At 33.1% G+C, this 17181-nt stretch overlaps 1 protein-coding gene across 2 annotated transcripts in view; it reads right to left on the bottom strand.

Moving 5' to 3' along the window:
- The window catches only part of SOS1 (SOS Ras/Rac guanine nucleotide exchange factor 1), a 140833-nt gene that overhangs the window by 61642 nt on the left and 62010 nt on the right, over window positions 1-17181 (bottom strand). For both annotated transcript variants that reach the window (XM_081253505.1, XM_081253506.1), the window contains exons 3-6: window positions 11269-11400; window positions 9081-9245; window positions 6047-6256; window positions 3391-3534 (exon numbers count right to left, since the gene is read on the bottom strand). In XM_081253505.1, coding sequence (XP_081109631.1) covers window positions 3391-3534; window positions 6047-6256; window positions 9081-9245; window positions 11269-11400 — 651 coding nt within the window. The remainder of the gene's footprint in view (window positions 1-3390; window positions 3535-6046; window positions 6257-9080; window positions 9246-11268; window positions 11401-17181) is intronic.

Below are 17181 nucleotides of genomic sequence, written 5' to 3'. Positions count from 1 at the left end.
CTATTTCTTGTCAATTTTCCTATTTTATATTTTTTAAAAACTTAACCACTCCATCCCAGTTCTCAAAAATTTTCAAATGGATCTCAGCATTCCTGAATGATTAAAAAAGTTGCAATCTGTAGTTATAACTTTTTCTTCCTAATATTTATGCTTTTCCTTTTTCCTGCCTTGATCAACATTATCAGAGGTTTTGTTCTATCTGTTGTGTGCTTTCTAGTTCATTAATCCTGTTCTTCTATTACTTCCTTTATGTTGTTTCTATTATTACCATCTCTCCAATTTAACTTATCTTTCCTGTTTCTTGGACTGAAACCTTTACTCATTTATTTTTAGTTATATCTACTTTTTAAAATATATGTCTAAAACTGTAAGTTTTTCTTTATGCATTGCTTTAGTTGCATCTTACAGGGTTTTGCATATAGTACTTTCACTTTTGCTCAATTTCAAGTATTTTGTAATTTTCATCGTCACTGTCTCTTTAATCCATGAGATATTTAGAAATTCATTTTTAAGATTTCCTAGTATTTTAAAAACTTTTTATTGTGATTTCTAATTTAATTTCATATAGTCAGAAAAGATGGTTTGTATGCTATTATGTAATATTTGAGACTTCCTTTTTTATCTATTACTATAACCAATTTTTGTGAATATAACTGGTATCTTGAAATGAATCTAGAATCATCCATATATACATAATCAAACCTGTTCATTTTCTTATTTTAACTTCTATAGCCTTAATCTTTTTCCTGTTTGTGATAGAGATGTGCTACAATTTCCTATCATAATAGTAAATTTTTTTCCATTTCTCATAATTCTGTCAGTTTCTATTTCTTATATTTTGAGGGTTTATAATCAGGTACACATACATTCATGATTGTTATATCTTCATGACATTGTCCCTTTTCCTATTTAGGTAGTGTTCCTCTCTAATGTCCTCCCCACCAAGCTTACTTTTCCTAATTATATCAATTGATATTTATATACTAGCTTCCTTTTGCTTTCATATGTTGACTTTTCAATCCCTTTATTTTTATTTATTTATTATTTTGCGGTACGCGGGCCTCTCACTGTTGTGGCCTCTCCTGTTGTGGAGCACAGGCTCCAGACGTGCAGGCTCAGCGGCCACGGCTCACGGGCCTAGCCACTCTGCGGCATGTGGGATCTTCCTGGACCAGGGCACAAACCCGTATCCTCTGCATTGGCAGGCGGACTCTCAACCACTGCACCACCAGGGAAGCCCAATCCCTTTATTTTAAATATTTCTGTGGTTCTGTTTTGGGTGTGTCTCTACAAGCTGCAAAAAATGGACTTTTAAAAATAAAAAATAAGTACTTTTTTTAAATAGGCGAGTTTCATCAGTTTACATATACTGAGTTACTAACATAGTAGTATAATGTAGCTGGATTTATTTGTATCATATTACAGTCAGCCCTTTGTATCTGTGGGTTCCACATCTGCTGATACAGAAGGCCAACTGTACTATGTCATTTTAAATGAGGTTACTTGAGCATCCACAGATTTTGATGTTGGAGAGGGGATTTCTGGAACCAATCCCCCATGGATACCAAGGGATGACTGTAGTTTGTTTTCATTATCACTGTTTTTCTTTACTTCATTATTCTTTCCTATTATCAATGGAAAAGATTAAAAAGTGTTCCTATAGTTCTTGTACATTGTAAGATATAGGTAGTATTTCTATTCTTTTGGTGATTTTCCTCAATGTTTTAAAATCAAATATAGTTTGTTATTATCTATAAATTTTTCTAAATTTTAAAGAGAGTTTACAGTTGCTTAGTTTTTCTTATCTTCTGAATACAAGCCCATTTTATGTGCTGAGAAGTTTAGTTTACCTTCCCTTTTAAATTAAAAAAAACAGTTTGGTTTTTAAAATATTCAGTAGCTCGGGCTTCCCTGGGAGCACAGCAGTTAAGAATCCGCCTGCCAATGCAGGAGACACGGGTTAGAGCCCTGGTCTGGGAATATCCCACATGCCATGGAGCAACTAAGCCTGTGCACCACAACTACTGAGCCTGTGTGCCACAACTACTGAAGCCCATGCACCTAGAGCCCACGCTCTGCAACAAGAGAAGCCAACACAATGAGAAGAAGCCTGTGCACCGCAACGAAGAGTAGCTCCCGTTCTCCGCAACTAGAGGAAAGCCTGCGCGCAGCAACGAAGACCCAACGCAGCCAAAGATAAATAAATAAGATAAATAAATTTATTTTAAAAATATTCAGGGCTTCCCTGGTGGCGCAGTGGTTGAGAGTCCGCCTGCCGATGCAGGGGACACGGGTTCGTGCCCCGGTCTGGGAAGATCCCACATGCCGCAGAGCGGCTGGGCCCATGAGCCATGGCCACTGAGCCTGTGCATCCGGAGCCTGTGCTCCGCAACGGGAGAGGCCACAACAATGAGAGGCCCACGTACCGCAAAAAAAAAAAAAAAAAATCAGTAGCTTATAAAATTTACTACTACATTTCTCAGCATTAGTTCTTGTATTCCTCAACTTTCCTCTGAGTACAACTTTCCCTCTTGCTGAAGAACATCCTTGTTTTTGAGTCTAGTTATGTATATTCCTTTTTATACTTTATGACTTCTGTATGTTTGAAGCAACACTGAGGCGCTGTAGTGAAGCTTAAACTTAGCATATTATTTTGCCTGAAAGTCTTAAATTTTTTGTTTTACAAACTCGACCCTGAGTTATAATAAAAGATATAGTTGATTTTGGAATGAGAACAAAGCAAGAGCTAGAAATTTCAGAATGCTAACTCAATATTTTAGCACTTGAAATATCAAGGAGAAGGTTACCATTTTTCTACCCCTATGATATCTGAATCATCTAGGTCCTGGACTTGATTTTCCTATTCACTTCATCCCTCCTATTCTAAATAATTATGCACAGGTACCATATATTGAGTAGCTGTATGAAGCTGGTTAGCTAAATATTTCAGGAAAGTTATTTTATTTAAGTTTCAAAAAATCCTGGTCCTATTATTATCTTTCTTTTACAAATATAGATAGAGAGGTTTAGCGATATGAAGTAAATTGCCCACGGACACATACAACTACTAAGTAGCAGATTTTAGACTGGAACACAAGTAGTTTGACCTCAGGTCCAAGTTCTGTGGCCTCTTCATTGATAAGATAGCCAATTAAGTGTCAGCTGTGGGATCTGTTTTTTATAATGATGAGAATGATGAGAAACTACTTTTTCTAAGTTTTGTGAGATAATGGAAACAAATGTTGACAATGACCCTTTGAGGAAGAGGCAATATAGTTGAGTAGTCAGCAGTTAATGTCTATGTTAGCTGGAAACAAGAATTCAGATTCCAATTTTAATTCAAATGTCCGGCCTTCTAGATGCAGATTTTTTTGGTGTATAATTACTTACCTCTGCTAAGTCTTCAAAGCAACTTCCTACTAATGGATGGGGACTGCCTTCATCTGTCATTTCTACAGTATCTTCTATATGGCCCAGTAACTTTACACTAAGTTCATGTATATCCACTATACGACTAAATATATTTTCTACATCCTGTTGGGATGAAGAACACATTAATTCAGTTAGGTGGTATAATAAAACAAATTTTGAGCCAGTAAGTCATTTTATAATCATGAAATTTAACATGGCAGATACAGTGAGAAATTTTAACAACTTACAAATATAAGTAAAAGACAAAGAATTCCTTTGGAAATGAAGTACAGTTTGCAAAACACATTTCTCTAGGTCACTGGTTCTCAAACTTTTTGTTCTCAGGACTCCTTCACACTCGTAAAAATTATTGAAAACTCCAAAGGGCTTTTGCTTACTATATTAGAAATTATTTACTATCAACATTTACTATATTAGAAATTAAAACCAAGAAAATTATAAAACATTTAATTCATTTAAAAATAACAATAAAGAGTTCTTTTATGAAAAGTAACTATATTTTTCTAGAACAACCAAAAATCTTAGTGAGGAGAATGGCACTGTTTTACATTTTTGCAAATCTCTTAACACCTAGTTTAATAGAAGATAGCTGGCTTTTCATGTATATTTCTGCATTCAATCTGTTGTGACACGTTGCTTTGGTTAAAGCATATGAAGAAAATCTAGCTTTACAAAGACACGTAGTTGGAAAAGGGAGGAGTCTATTCAAATAATTGTGGATACCCTTTTCTTTTTCTGCATAGTTTCTTCACTGAGATATGTCACGTACCATAAAATCCACCCTTTTAAAGTGTACTTTCACATATTCACAGCCTGTTCAATCGTCACTACCATCAAATTCTAGAACATCTTCATCACCTCAAAAAGAAAGGCTGTATCCAGTAGTAGCCCTCTCCATTCTTCCCCGACACACCCATTCCCAGTCTCTGGCAACTACTAATCCACTTTCTATCTCTATGGATTTGCCTATTCTGGAAATTTCATATATATGGAGTGAATATCTTTTTATGATATTATACAAGTCAATAAATGGTAGTTTCTTAAAGGTTAGATGCAACGTAGAATCTGAAACTATATAAATTTTGTACATTAAAATCCACTGGTCTATTTTGAACTTTGAATGGATGTTTTACCCAACTGTGATTTTGTAGTGGAATTGACAGGTTGTATGGCTAGCTTATGGTTAATATTATATGAAATTACCAAATTCTTTTCCTAAATATTTATACCAGATTACATTCTCACAAGCAATGTGGGAATTTTACATTCCCAAAAGCAGTTGCTCCACATTCTTTTCAACATTCAGTATTGTCAGTCTTTTTAATTTTAGCTTTTCTAATGAGTGTGTAGTAGTGTCTCATTATGGTCTTAATTTGCATTTGCCTTATGACTATTAATGTTGAGCATCTTTTGATGTGCTTTTTGGTCATTGGTATACCTTCTTTTATAAAGTGTTCAAATTTTTTGCCCACCTAAAATATCAGGCTGTTTTTCTTATTATTGAGAACTGCAAAAGTTCTTTATATATTCTGAATACAAACTCTTTGTTAGATTTATGTAATTCAAACAGGTTCCTACAATCTGTGGCTTACATTTTTATTTTTCTGACAATGCTTTTCAAAGAGCAAAAGTTTTTTTCATTTTAATGAAGTCTAATTCATTAATTTTTAATTTTATGGTTCTTGATTTTTGTGTCCTAAGAAATCTTGCCTATTCTTTACCACCTTCTGTTTTTAAACAACTTTATTAAAATATAATTTACATACCATGCAATTCATCCTAAAGTGAACAATTCAATGGTTTTTTACTATATTTACAGACTTGTGCAACTCAAAATCTACTCCTTTATTTTTTAATGTCTGCTCATTGCCATAACAGTGAGTGAATACCAGTCTCAGCCTCTGTTGTGAGCACCACTTCTCCATCAGTCACCTGTGACTATGTAGCTACAGTTCTAGAAATTACTAGAATGCAACTCCCTTAGACAATCTCAACTGTTCTCACTTAGCATTTCTCCAGGACCCAATCAGGTTGGTTTAATTACTACTGTAAGATAGGAAGTCCCTTCTCTAATTTTCAGTTACTGGCACCTTCCTTTGTGTTCCCCAAAATACTGTTGTCATACTTCTGTTTATGGTAATTACCACATTGTATTGCAATTTAATTTAAAGTTTACATTTCTGTCTTGACTGGACTAAACTTGACAGAAGAAACAGTTTTTTATTCATCTTTGAATCCCCATTGCCAAGTATGGCATCAAAAATATAGGCAGCCCTGATGAAGCGTTGGTTCAATGATGCAAATGAGCCAAATTAAACATAGAAATCTCCACCTAAACAAGAGGTTTTATTCTTTGGAGTACATGGAAGAGTCTGTGAATTCATTTGTACTTACACAATCAGTCTAGTTTAGATTTTGTCTTTTAATTTCTGATGTTTAATTTATCAAAACTGTTGTAGCAACTTTATTTTTGATCATACTCATGATGAATTAAATCCCACTACTTTTAAAAAATGGACCAATTAGCAATCATGAGCTATACAAATTCAAATTTGAGTGGTCATGTAAAATTAACAACACATGCAATGATATACATTTATTCAATGATACTTACATTAGCTGAAAACAATTTTGAATTGGAGACAAAGGGCTCTCTAAAAACTTTTATAATTAAATTAAGTTCCCTTATGTATTGTCGAATTTCTGCCATAAATGCTTTTACCAAATCATAATAAGTTTGCTCTCCTGAGGTGGAAGGCTCTTCATCAGTTAAAGATAATATATTTATATCTTCTACATCTTGATGAAACATATCCATCAATACCTACAGTCAGATAGAAAAAAAGTATAATAAAATATCAATCTGTAGTCCAACTTGAAGTTAAGCACCCTAAGCTATTATTTGAATACAGTTCTTAAATGATAATAAGCAGACACACAATTACCTCTTCTCGGATATAATGCCATTTCCCCCTCCACAGCTTCTCTAAGACAAAATTCTACATCAGGTATCACAAACTGCCTCTTCCAAGTTCTCTGTCAATACAAGTATCTGTCTGTCTGTCTGTCTCTCTTGTTAACCGTGTATTACTTCTAATTTGTTTCCAAATCTTGTCTTGGATTTCTCTCTTAGTTTCCTCTGTTTCTTAACTTTGACATCACCACTTCATTCCAGGGCCTCATATAATTCATATTTGAATAATTCCTACATTTGTTGGTGATTGGTCAAAATAAGTCCTGTTTTTTTCCAAGAAGTCTACTATTACTACTCTTGCTAAACCTTAACTTTTCCCTCCTGTGAACTTTGACATCATTATCCCTATAACACAATAAAATATTTTATCTTGTATTACTTTCTGCTTGTTTCACAAATATAAGTACCCTTTCATCAAATCTACAGTCTCGTTCTATATTCCTCTTGCATCTCTTCTCTGTGTGAGTACGTACTACATACTCAGAAATATTTTATCAATTCGTTTAAAAGTATCAAATATTTTATATTCATTGAAAAATAACTATTTTAAAATCAAATACTCATGCATTAAAAAATAAAAACATTTGAAATCCTTCAGATGAGGTGATTTTCACATTCTGAAAGAACAAATATACTAAAATATATTTAAGTGGATTCAGCAATCAGAAAGAATATTCTGAATCAATAATAGTTGGAAAAAAGGGAGTGAGACGTTTCATCAGAAAATATTTTCTTTTCTGAAAACTCATTTTTATCAAATAAAATTACTGAGGCAGTACAGTGCAATGACTTAAGACTCAGATCTGGAGTTGACGTCTAGGCTTTGAAACTTCTCAGAAAATTCTAGACCAATTTCTTTATCTCTCTGAACTTCAGTTTCCCTTTTATAAAATGTAGATAAGAGCATCTACCTTAGAGGGATATCATAAGGACCAAATGAGATAAGTCGCATATATGCTTAACTTTCAATAAATGTTTGTCCTTAACATAATCATAGTAAAACCATACAAGTAGTATCTAAAGAAAGCTAGGCAATGAAATTAAACTCAAGAGTTTAGTATTGGGTTGGCCAAAAAGTTCCTTCGTTTTAAAGTAAAAATAAAAGATACACATTTCATTTTCACCGAGAAATTTATTGAACAATGTATTCACCCATTTTGTTCCATTACCTTCTGCCATTTTTCAGGCAACTACATAATTCCACCTTCTCAAAACTTTTTAGCTTTTTGAGCAGAGAACTGTTCCAGGTGCCTTTTACAGTCATCCAGGGAATTGAGATTTTTTTCCATTAAGAGAATTTTGTAAAGACCGAAATAAATGGAAATCCGAAGGTGCAATGTCTGGTGAATACGGCAGATGAATCAGAACTTCCCAGCCAAGCTGTAACAGTTTTTGCCTGGTCATCAAAGAAACATGCAGTCTTGCGGTATTCTGATGGAAGATTATGCATTTTCTGTTGACTAATTCTGGATGCTTTTCGTCGAGTGCTGCTTTCAGTTGGTCTAGTTGGGAGCAGTACTTATTGGAATTAATCGTTTGGTATTCCGGAAGGAGCTCATAATAGAGGACTCCCTTCCAATCCCACCATATACACAACATCACCTTTTTTGGATGAAGACCGGCCTTTGGTGTGGTTGGTGGTGGTTCATTTCACTTGCCCCGCGATCTCTTCCATTCCACATTGTTGTATAGTATCCACTTTTCATCGCCCGTCACAATATGTTTTAAAAATGGAATGTTTTAATTACGTTTCAGCAGAGAATTGCAGGCCGAAATATGGTCAAGAAGGATTTTTTTCACTTAACTTATGTGGAACCCAAACATCAAAGCGATTAACATAACCAAGCTGGTGCAAATGATTTTCAATGCTTGATTTGGATATTTTGAGTATGTCGGCTATCTCCCGCGTGGTATAACGTTGACTGTTCTCATTTAATGTCTCCATATGATCGCTATCAACTTCAAATGGTCTACCTGACCGTGGAGAATCATCCAGAGAGAAATCTCTAGCTCGAAATTTCCCAAACCACTTTTGACATGTTCAATCAGTCACAGAACCTTCTCCATACACTGCACAAATCTTTTTTTGTGTTTCAGTTGCATTTTTACCTTTCTTGAAATAATACAGCATAATATGCCAAAAATGTTGTTTTTCTTACATCTTCAATATTAAAATGGCTACACAAAAATCCACCAACTTTGATAAGTTTTTTTTAAATGCACACTGAAATGACAGCTGTCACAATACAATCTAACAAGAGTTTCGAATGAAGTTAAAGACAACTAAGCTCTACTAGAGCCATCTTACAAATGAACCTTTTGGCCAACCCAGTATTTTTACATTTTTGAATATTCTTTTCAAGTAAATCCATAATCTTCTAAATCTTCCAATCCAAATAAAAATTTAAGAAATTCACTAATAAGAGATTATTGTTATTAACCTTACATGCAGCAACACATAAAAGAAAAGCTACATGACATACTTAAACACATTTTAATACTATATATATAATACTTTATTTACATAAAGTGATATCTGGAGTTCTTGCCATTAGATTACTAAAAGTATGCCCTAACAAACAATATATAATTTTATTCTGTCTGAGTAGTATGTTAGCACCCAGTACGTCATGAATAAAAATTTAAGAACAAAACATATAGATCAGTATCCTACCTTATCAGCACACATTGCCACTTTAATATCTTGTTTTGTAATTTCATAATGCCGTATATTTCGCACATAATTCCCCACCAGCTTTAAAATGTCTGCAGAAATGTATTCTAATACTGCTACTATGTAAACAGAAACCTGGTGGTCAATTTTATAACCTAGGACCTCCTGAAAAATTAAAAGAAAAGCATGTTTAAAATTACTTACTATAAATTTGACACACTGATTTTTTTAAAAGTGTATACAGTTTAGCTTAACTTTTACTGAGGCCTGTGATTATTAATAGCATTTAATTTTAAGTAGTTCACCTATGAATAACATACATATTGCTATTTGAAAATGTAAACTAAGAAAAGGTAAGGCAAAATTACCTATGATCATGTAAAATACTTAAGAAGTACAGATAAGTAAATAGCTAATCCCTAAACTAGGAAGGGAAGCCCAAGTTTGGGGGAGGGGAAAAATGCTCATTGTTACCTAATTCAGAATACCTGGAATTAACAATGACAAATGAGGGTTTTTTCCTTTATGCTGAACAAGAGTTAATATATTATTGGTATCTGGGAATATCTACTATCCTTATACCTCTATCCTTCTTTCCAAAGGAACCTGGGCTTCCTAAAAACCCTAGTGGTACATTCATTCCTGGTATCTGGGCTGTTTCTATGGAAAAAAAATTCATGCTATGTCTTGCTGAACAACAGTGGTTATTAAGGGCACATTAAATAGTCCTATTATTAGACTTCAAAGAGAGTATGGGCTTTTGTGGGGCCGACCAATTCCTATAGGAAAATAAATTCTATTTTCTAAACAATCCAATTAAGAAAAAAACCTTCAAAATAATAAGTTTACTTATATATTTTATAACAACTTTAAATGGAGTATAATCTATAAAAATATTGAATCACTACGTTGTTCACCTAAAACTAATATAACATTGTAGATCAACTATACTTAAAAAAAAAAAGTTTACTTATAAGTTGGGAACAGGTTGCATTTACCTTTAAGAATATGTAAAAACTATTGTTTATAGTGATATGGATATATTAATAAATTGAAATGATACCCACAATTAAACCCTAAAATGCAACATTTAGAATCATTAATACAGCATGCACATACCTCAATTTGTTAATTCTCTTAGAATATAATTCAATGTATGGCTATAAAAATCATGAAAAGAGAATTATAAAGAAGTGCAATGACTAACAGCTTAGTAATTTTCTATAACTTGAACTTACTTCCTCAGACCAGTTAGTAAGATATAGGTAGATATTCCTATTCAAACAACAAAGGACAAAACGTAACCTTTTGATAGTCTTAATCACCCAAGTGTTCAGCCTTAAATCTTGTACAGGAGCAAACAAACTTGGATTTCCTAATGCTATTCACTTAGAGTCTTGTGAACTAAAAGTTGCTTAATCACTTTCTGCCTCAGTTATCTCATCTACAAAGTGGGGATGATAATAATTAACTCTGTTGAATAATAAAACCTAGAGATAATGTATGCAAGCGTTAGCATTTTACTTGTACTATAGTACACATAAAATTATTGATATCAGAGAAGTATTATTAAGGTTTTAATTATTATCATACCTATATTTTTGATGTGAGTTAATCAATAGTTTGTCTATTGTATTAAATAAAAAAGAAATCACATTATTAGAGTTTCCAGCAGTTATTTTTTCTATTAGTTCTGGAGAGACTCAACTGACTGACTGACTAATATAAATGACAAATAGGACTAAATAGTATAGGTGATCTTTATGGAATTTTTGTTCAGAGATTACACATAGCCCTATGGCAGTCTCACAGAGGTCCCTACACATCTAACTATGTGAAGGATTTATAGGGACACTTAGGTCTAGCCAACAAAAAAAGGAGTTTTACAAGTTCTCTTTGAGGTTCTATTAACATCTGAGATGAACAAAATCCACAATTATAACTTTTCTTAGTGCTTTCAATTTGCTTGATTATTACTGTTGGTATGAAATTACTTTAAGTCATGTTGTCCAACTTATAGTTTCCTATTATATCATCCCTCCCCATGACATAAATTCCTGGAAAAATTAAAACAAGAGAATGTCACTCTTCAATTGACTCTATTATCCATAAAACATACTCTTTGTGTTTGAAAATCATGGGTTTTATTTTGCTTTTAAAAGGCAAGAAGGCAGTATTTCAGCTTTACCTTTAACAAAGGATGAATTTTTTCTACTGGGAGAGATAAAGGGTTTCTTCGCTTCCTCTTTTCAATAGCCGACTGGGCATCAGCTATTGCCCACTTATCAATTGGATGAGGGAAACTTTTTTGAACACGTTCCTTGGAAAATAGGAAAATAACAACTAAGCAACAAATATATTAAATAGTGTTCTTCACTTACAATTTACTTTTAAAATCAAAGAATACCAAAAGCAGGCTTTCACATGTAGTATAATTTATACTACAAACATACCTAAGCTAAGAGAAAACCATAACTGCCAATGTACTAGTTTCTTAATTATGCAATTAAGAGACTTAATGTTCCTTCTATTAACTAGGGGAAAAATCACATTCTGAATTTCAACTTCACTGTGATAAAGCTAATGACAAGAATGAGTAGACGCTATTTAAAACATTACTTATATAAAATTTCAAGGAACAAGACCTAAGCTCAAAAAGAAAATATCTAAATCCAGTTCTCATTTGTCCTTTCTTTCAACACCAATTACAAGCTAAAATAGCATTTTCTACTTGAAACGTCTAAGAATTTTTTCCTTTATCCATCATGCAAAGGTACTTGACTTCAAAACTATTTATAAATCATGGAAATCAAGGGTTTACATTAGCAACAGCACTTTAATCCACTGTAGCTTATCATTAGAGTTTGAATCTTCCACAGGTTATTAATTTTTATCAAGATATTTCATTTTAATCCAGCAGTTATCCAGTTAGAATTTCCATTGAAAGTGAAAGAACTCACGTTAATGTAAAAGCTGAATTTCCCGACTTTAATAAACTAATATAATTCACTTCAAACAAAAGGTACTTTCATGCTCTGAAGTTTTTAAAATCCACTTTCAGGATACCATAATTAAAACCAGTAGAGGTCGCTATTACACAATTTTAACATGTATTTTAAATTGCTCCGTATTTAGTTAGTAATATATAAAAACTGTTTAACATCACTCCTATTGCTATTAAGATGGAAAATGAAAAAGAGATTGCTATGTGATATTCTGTGGAGGGAAAGGAAACATTGATTCCAGGACATGTTAATAACAAATTTATAAACTGAAAATAGTTCAACCCATTCAAATTTAAGAAATTTTCTCTTCATCTATGTTCAAGGATAAGTCAGCTTCTAAATATAAGAAGTGATCATTTTAAATCTAATGACAGAAATTATTGTAGTTAAAAATGGAGTTTACAAACATTTTCAAATGTCTAGTTGAAAAGCTATTTGCTAGGACACTATACCCTCATATAATAAAGGCAATACAAAGGTCCAAAATACTGGGGGAGTTCGGCAGGTGAAAAAGGACTAATAAAGGAAGGAGGAAAAGGGTGGAAAAGAATGTCCAAAACAAGAATTCTTTTCCTTTTTTCCAAGTCAATACTATAGACTTGATAATCCAAAAATGACAAGAGATTTAGGACTAACTTTACCATGATTCCCAATTAAAAATTTCATACTGATGGGTTTAACCCATGGTTAACTGAATAAATAGGTATAACCATGATTAAAACCTTATAATAGTATAGCCCTATGGCTGACTAACATTTTTTTGGTGGGGGGGACCTCAATGCATAGTAAGAAATAGTAAGTTCTTAATACATTTTACATTACATCCTTATACATCATATACATAGTACACTGGAACAAAGTTTCATAAAACAAGACCTTTTACTACAGGCAATGTACTGATTTTTCCTATTCACTTATCAAAATGTTAGTTGGGCATAAGGGGTGATGCCTTAGAATCTAAAAAGCACTGCTGAATAGTGGTGATAGAAAGCAGCAGAACAGAACAGAAGCTGAACTCAATCTAATAATTCTAAATACATTTAACATACATCTTTGAAGAAAAATCATCAGTAGTATTACAAGGCAAACTGTAGGCAGGGGTTGAGGTAGAAGAGAAAGAAAACAGAACAGCAATCCTTGCCCATCTCAATTTTATCAACCTAACTCTCTGAGTTTATCTATTGTTTTGAGAAAGAAGGGGAAGGAAAGTCAGGAATGCTAAAAGAGAAGGCAAGAAAAGGAAAATAATAATGATGAAGAAAACATTTTAAACTTACTTATTAGTGTATTACTGGACTGTATATTTATGAGGTAATACCAAAGGTCATGGGAAAGATTAATAGGGTCAAAAAAGATGCTTTGAATATGGAAAGGCCAGACTGAAAGAAATACTTTGTCTCTTGTAGTGGCAAATTTAATTACAATTTTAGAGCAAAATAAAATTTATTTTTACAATTATCTTATATAATTTAAGGTAAAGAAGCCCAAGAAGAAATGATCAATGAAAGATTCATGAATTAAATAAAGTCTATTACTCTTTCAAGATACTCTTTCAAGATGCCACTTTCAAGATTAATAGTTTTGTTTTAAATTGAGAAACTCCACCTTGATTGATATTTAGTGGCTTTGGGAAAAATAAAAGATAGAGAGGCTAGGTTTGCAATTCAGCTCTGTCTCTTATTAGCAGAACTTTGTCTTTTCCTTTACATAATAAAGGTGTCTAAATAGATAATCTTGATGATCAGTTCCAATAGAAACATTCTAGGATCTATAAAAATTCCTACACTTCAGTGTAAATATTCAGACCTGGAGGTACTTTTGAAGTGCTATTAATAGTAATAAAGGCTTAGAATGTGTAGAAGAATTTTTTTTTTTCTGTCTAGAAGGGTAGAAAATATTGTGAAATCACTTGGGAAATCAAAATGTGAATGGCAAACTTATTAGAAATTACAAAGATTCTTTAGGGTGTGAAGGAAAAGAAAGAAAGTTAAAGAAAAAATGAATGGGAAAGGAAAAGCAAACTTTCAAAATTAAGGATTCAGCTCATGGGGAAAAAAGTCTAAGATAAAAGGAAAGAGAAATAAAAGGGATCCAAATTGGAATAAAGGAACTAAAACTGTCACTGTTTGCAGATGACATCACACTCTACATATAAAATCTTAAAGACACTAACAGAAAACACCTAGAGCTCACCAATGAATTCAGGAAAGTTGCAGGATGCAAAATTAATATGCAGAAATCTGTTGTATTTCTATACACTAACAATGAAAGATCAAAAAGAGAAATTAAGGAAACAATTCCATTTACCATCACATCAAAAAGAATAAAATACCTAGGAATAAACCAACCTAAGGAGGCAAAAGACCTGTACTTCAAAAATTATAAGACACTGATGAAAGAAATCAAAGAAGACACAAACAGATGGAAAGATATACTGTGTTCTTGGACTGGATGAATCAATATTGTCAAAATGACCATACTACCCAAGGCAACCTACAGGATTCAATGCAATCCCTATCAAATTACCAATGGAATTTTTCAAAGCACTATAACAAAATTTTTTTTATTTGTATGGAAACACAAAAGACCCTGAATAGCCAAAGCAATCTTAAGAAAAACACATCTGGAGGAATAAGGCTCCCTGACTTCAGACTATACTACAAAGCTACATTCATCACAACAGTATGGTACAGGCACAAAAACAGAAATATAGATCAATGGAACAAGACAGCCCAGAAATAAACCCACTCACCTATAGTCAATTAATCTATGACAAAGGAGGCAGAAATATACAATGGAGAAACGACAGTCTCTTCAATAAGTGGCGCTGGGAAAACTGGACAGCACATGTAAAAGAATAAAACTAGAACGTTTTCTAACACCATACACAAAAATCAACTCAAAATGGATTAAAGACCTAAATGTAAGACCGGATACTATAAAACTCCTAGAGGAAAACATAGACAAGACACTCTCTGACATAAATTCCAGCAGTATCGCTTTGGATCCCCCTCCTAGAGTAATGGAAATAAAAACAAAAATAAACAAATGGGACCTAATAAAACTTAAAAAGCTTTTGTATAGCAAAGGAAACCATAAACAAAATGAAAAGACAACGTACAGAATGGGAGAGAAAACATTTTCAAATGATGAGACTGACAAGGGATTAATTTACAAAATATACAAACAGCTCATACAGCTCAATATCAAAAAAACAAACAACCCAATCAAAAAACGGGCAGAAGACCTAAATAGACATTATTCCAAAGAAGACATACAGATGGGCAAAAGGCACATGAAAAGATGCTCAACATCGCTAATTATTAGAGAAATGCAAATCAAAACTACAATGAGGTACCACCTCACACCGGTTAGAATGGCCATCATCAAAAAGTCTACAAATAATAAATGCTGGAGAAGGTATGGAAAAAAGGAACCTTCCTACACTGTTCGTGGGAATGTAAATTGGTGCAGCCACTATGGAGAACAGTATGGAAGTTCCTCAAAAAACTAAAAATAGAGCTACCATATGATCCTACAATCTCTCTCCTGGGCATATATCCAGAGAAAACCTTAATTCAAAAAGATACATGCACCCCAATGTTCACTGCAGCACTATTTACAATAGCCAAGACATGGAATCTACCTAATTGTCCATCAACAAATGAATGGATAAAGATGTGGTATATATATATATATATATATATATATATATATATACAATGGAATATTACTCAGCCATAAAAAAGAATGAAATTATTCCATTTGCAGCAACATGGATGGACCTAGAGATTATCCTACTAAGTGAGAAAGACAATTACAATTATATGATATCGCTTATATGTGGGATCTAAAAGAAAGAAAAAAAGACATAAATGAACTTATTTCCAAAATAGAAAGAGACTCACAGACACAGAAAACAAACTTATGGTTACCAAAGAGGAAAGGGGGTGAGAGTGGGGATAAATTAATAGGCCGGGATTAACATACACACTACTGTGTATAAAACAGATAACCAAGATGCAAGAGGGAAGGGTTATGGGGATATATGTACACATATAGCTGATTCACTTTGTTATAAAGCAGAAACTAACACACCATTGTAAAGCAATTATACTCTAATAAAGATGTTAAAAAAAAACAGATAACCAACAAGGATCTACTGTATAGCACAGGGAACTATACTCAGTATTATGCAATAACCTATAAGGGAAAAGAATCTGAAAGAGTATATATATATATATTATATATATTATATATATATTATATATATATATATATATAATATATATAATATATATATAATATATATATATGAAAAAAAAAAGAGTCCAAGAAAGCCTGAGTTAAATGAGAGGAAAAATGTTATCAGTGTCCTAAGAAATTAAAGTTGGTTAAATACAGGACACACAGGCAAGAAAGGGAAACAGGAAAAAAAGATATTACAAATGGAAATGTCTAGTCAACCAGAGAGAAATAAAGAACAAGTACAATTACGAAAGAATAAGACTTAAGAAATTTAAAAGAATATACTTATGGGGGACTTCCCTGGAGGCACAGTGATTAGGAATCTGCCTTCCAGTGCAGGGGACATGGGTTCGAGCCCTGGTCCGGGAAGATCACACATGCCACAGAGCAACTAAGCCCGTGCGCCACAACTACTGAGCCTGTGCTCTAAAACCCACGAGCCACAACTACTGAGCCCGAGTGACACAACTACTGAGCCTGCACACCTGGAGCCTGTGCTCTGCAACAAGGGAAGCCACCACAATGACAAGCCCGCGCACCGCAACGAAGAGTAGCCCCCGCTCGCCGCAACTAGAGAAAGCCCACCAGCAGCACTGAAGACCCAACGCAGCCAAAAATTAATTAATTAATTAAAAAAAAGAATATACTTATGGATAAACAACAAGGTCCTACTGTACAGCACAGGGAACTATTATATTCAATATCCCATAATAAACCATAATGGAAAAGAATATGAAAAACAATATATGTATGATTGAATCACTGCTGTACCGCAGAAATTAACATAATATTGTAACTCAATTATACTTCAATAAAATAAAAATTTTAAATAAATAAATAAAAATATA

This window comes from Mesoplodon bidens (genome assembly GCF_964165515.1).
Source record: "Mesoplodon bidens genome assembly, chromosome: 14".
In the NCBI taxonomy this organism is placed as follows: Eukaryota; Metazoa; Chordata; class Mammalia; order Artiodactyla; family Ziphiidae; genus Mesoplodon; species Mesoplodon bidens.
Note: the sequence above shows the minus strand (reverse complement) of the source record. Positions and strands in the feature narration are given on the sequence as shown.